The 2,077-nt window shown below is 34.7% G+C and overlaps 1 protein-coding gene across 1 annotated transcript; it reads right to left on the bottom strand.

The window, feature by feature from the left end:
* Positions 1–697: 697 nt before the first annotated feature.
* On the bottom strand, positions 698–1,522 carry LOC149262324 (uncharacterized). Its single transcript, XM_089377276.1, has 2 exons — positions 1,201–1,522; positions 698–1,029 (listed from the first exon to the last, which is right to left on the bottom strand). The coding sequence occupies exons 1-2, from the start codon at positions 1,289–1,291 to the stop codon at positions 698–700; spliced, it is 423 nt and encodes a 140-aa protein (XP_089233402.1). The 5' UTR covers positions 1,292–1,522.
* Between the last annotated feature and the right edge of the window lie 555 nt (positions 1,523–2,077).

The raw sequence follows: 2,077 nt of genomic DNA, 5'->3' as shown, positions 1-2,077 counted from the left end.
AAAGTAATGACCAAAAATGTCAAGTCTATGACACAAATGAGAACAAAATCTCATTGAATTTGTTGCAAAGTAGTGTGATACAAATGGCCAAGAAAGAATGAAACAAAAGAGACAGGTTCTTGCCAACTTCATTATAAAGTAGGAAGATGGAACAGACGGCAACTGAATAGAATGAAAAACTATGTCAAGCCTATGATTCTTGAGAGACTAAAACAAGCAAACATGCATGTAAAGGTAAAGAAACTACAACCATCAATTGTAGAACGAAAGCTAAACAGAACTTTGAAATATCATATCGAGTCACTATTGATTATTCCAATGCCATGGTATCCACCTTCATTGAATTGCATATCTATATCTAAATTATGATTTTCTTATAGACAAACATTTTAGCCTAAATACAATTGGTGCCATTGGTGCCATACGCCATTTAGCCCTGTGGATGTGATAAAAGCATTTTACTCACATCTCTTTTCGGCTCCACAGATTATTTGGAGAGTGTATTGACTATTATGACTAAAAAGGTAGACAATGATGATTGAAAATCTGTAAGATGATAATGTGGCATACAAGCTTGCACCCGACAGCGAGAATATGGTACCTAATAATAATAATCAGGGAGTTGGGTTTGATGCCTGAGCTTCACCCACTCAAAATAAATAAAATATATACTCGTTGAAATGGAGGAACCTCGGCCTCAATGCGTAGGGCTATGTGTACGTACCAACATGTATTTATAGTTATAATCAAAATAAGAACACCACAAAGCTGAAGCTCGAGATTTTATGCATGCGAGGAAACAGGTCCTACCTGACAATGCAAGGTTGTGGTACGCCCCAGCTGCAATTGCAGTAATTTTCACGTCTTGATGTTGTTTTACGTTATCAAAATTTGTATTGCCGGATGGATTTTCTTTCTCTCTTCCATCCATTTCTATAGGAACCTTTACAGGGAAAAGCTCATCTGTAACCCTACCGGTCCCTAGACGCCCAAACATACCTTTTCCCCATGCATAAACACATCCATCCCCTGCCACCCAACATGAGAAAAAGCAACCCAAATCACAATTTTATCATGTGTGTGTCAAACCAGTGAATTCGCCCGGATAATTTAATGACCCGCCTCTAGAATTGCAGCAATCTGACAAAACATTACATTGAAAAAAAGAAACATAGATTTTGACGGGGTAGATTGATGTACCAGTTAGTACCAGATTGTGAGATTCTCCCACCGATATCTGTTTAACTTTCGTAGCAGAACGTTCAGCTCCTGTCCTTCCAACAACATCCATCTTTGTAAGCAGATGCCCGACTGAATTACTACCACCAAGTCCTAGCAAGACAGAGTTTAGATGACAGGATGTTTTAATAAGAAACGGGAACTTCACGAGTCACATTTATTGACCAATGATACGAAAGAGCAGAGGGTTCGGCTAAGTGATGAGGGTGTTCTTTCGGGATAAAGTTATTTTTTTATAAAGTTATGGGAATAGGTGAGTACTGGTTTCTTATCATTGTCTTTTCAGGGGATTAGCAAAGAGATGAAAGAGAGGGTGTGGGAGTTCTCTTGATAAAGTTATTTTTCTATAAAGTTATGGGAATATGTTAGTATTAGTTTTTTCGTATTGTCTTTTTAGCTAGGGATTGTTGGAAAGTTGGGCCAGCTCATCATCAATTTCAATAAAAAAAAGATTTACACCAACTAATGGTCTCATAAGACTATTTTTAATTACGTAACTTTAAAATATCATATCATAATTGTGTGAGTAATGTATATTTTGAGATTTTTTTGAAATTATTTTTATTATAAAATATATTTTAGTTTTATATGATATATTGTCAAAATGAATAATATGGAATAAATTATATTTGTAATTGCTTATAAGGTGCCGTGAGGGAAAAACATTAAAATGTTTTATTTTTTAAATTGGTTTAGTAGTCTAAGAAGACAGTAATGAAGAAAGGAAAGAATAGAAATTTTCTTTCTTGGGATGATTTAATGTTTGAAAATTTGTAATATCTCACATCGATAAGATATGACTTAATATGTTATGATTAAACTAATTTTGAGTGTGAAA

The sequence above is a fragment of the Pinus tabuliformis genome, chromosome 6 (assembly GCF_031772625.1).
Source record: "Pinus tabuliformis cultivar Carrire ecotype Pingquan chromosome 6, CPIR1, whole genome shotgun sequence".
Lineage (NCBI taxonomy): Eukaryota > Viridiplantae > Streptophyta > Pinopsida > Pinales > Pinaceae > Pinus > Pinus tabuliformis.
The sequence above is the reverse complement of the archived record's forward strand: the minus strand, read 5'-3'. Positions and strand labels throughout refer to the sequence as shown.

Excerpts from the sequence above, each read along its gene's own strand:
- LOC149262324 (XM_089377276.1), bottom strand. The coding sequence starts at position 1,291 with ATGGATGTTGTTGGAAGGACAGGAGCTGAACGTTCTGCTACGAAAGTT. Across the intron at positions 1,030-1,200 it reads TCACAATCTGGTACTAACTG|GGGATGGATGTGTTTATGCA; the intron begins GTACATCAATCT and ends GTTGGGTGGCAG.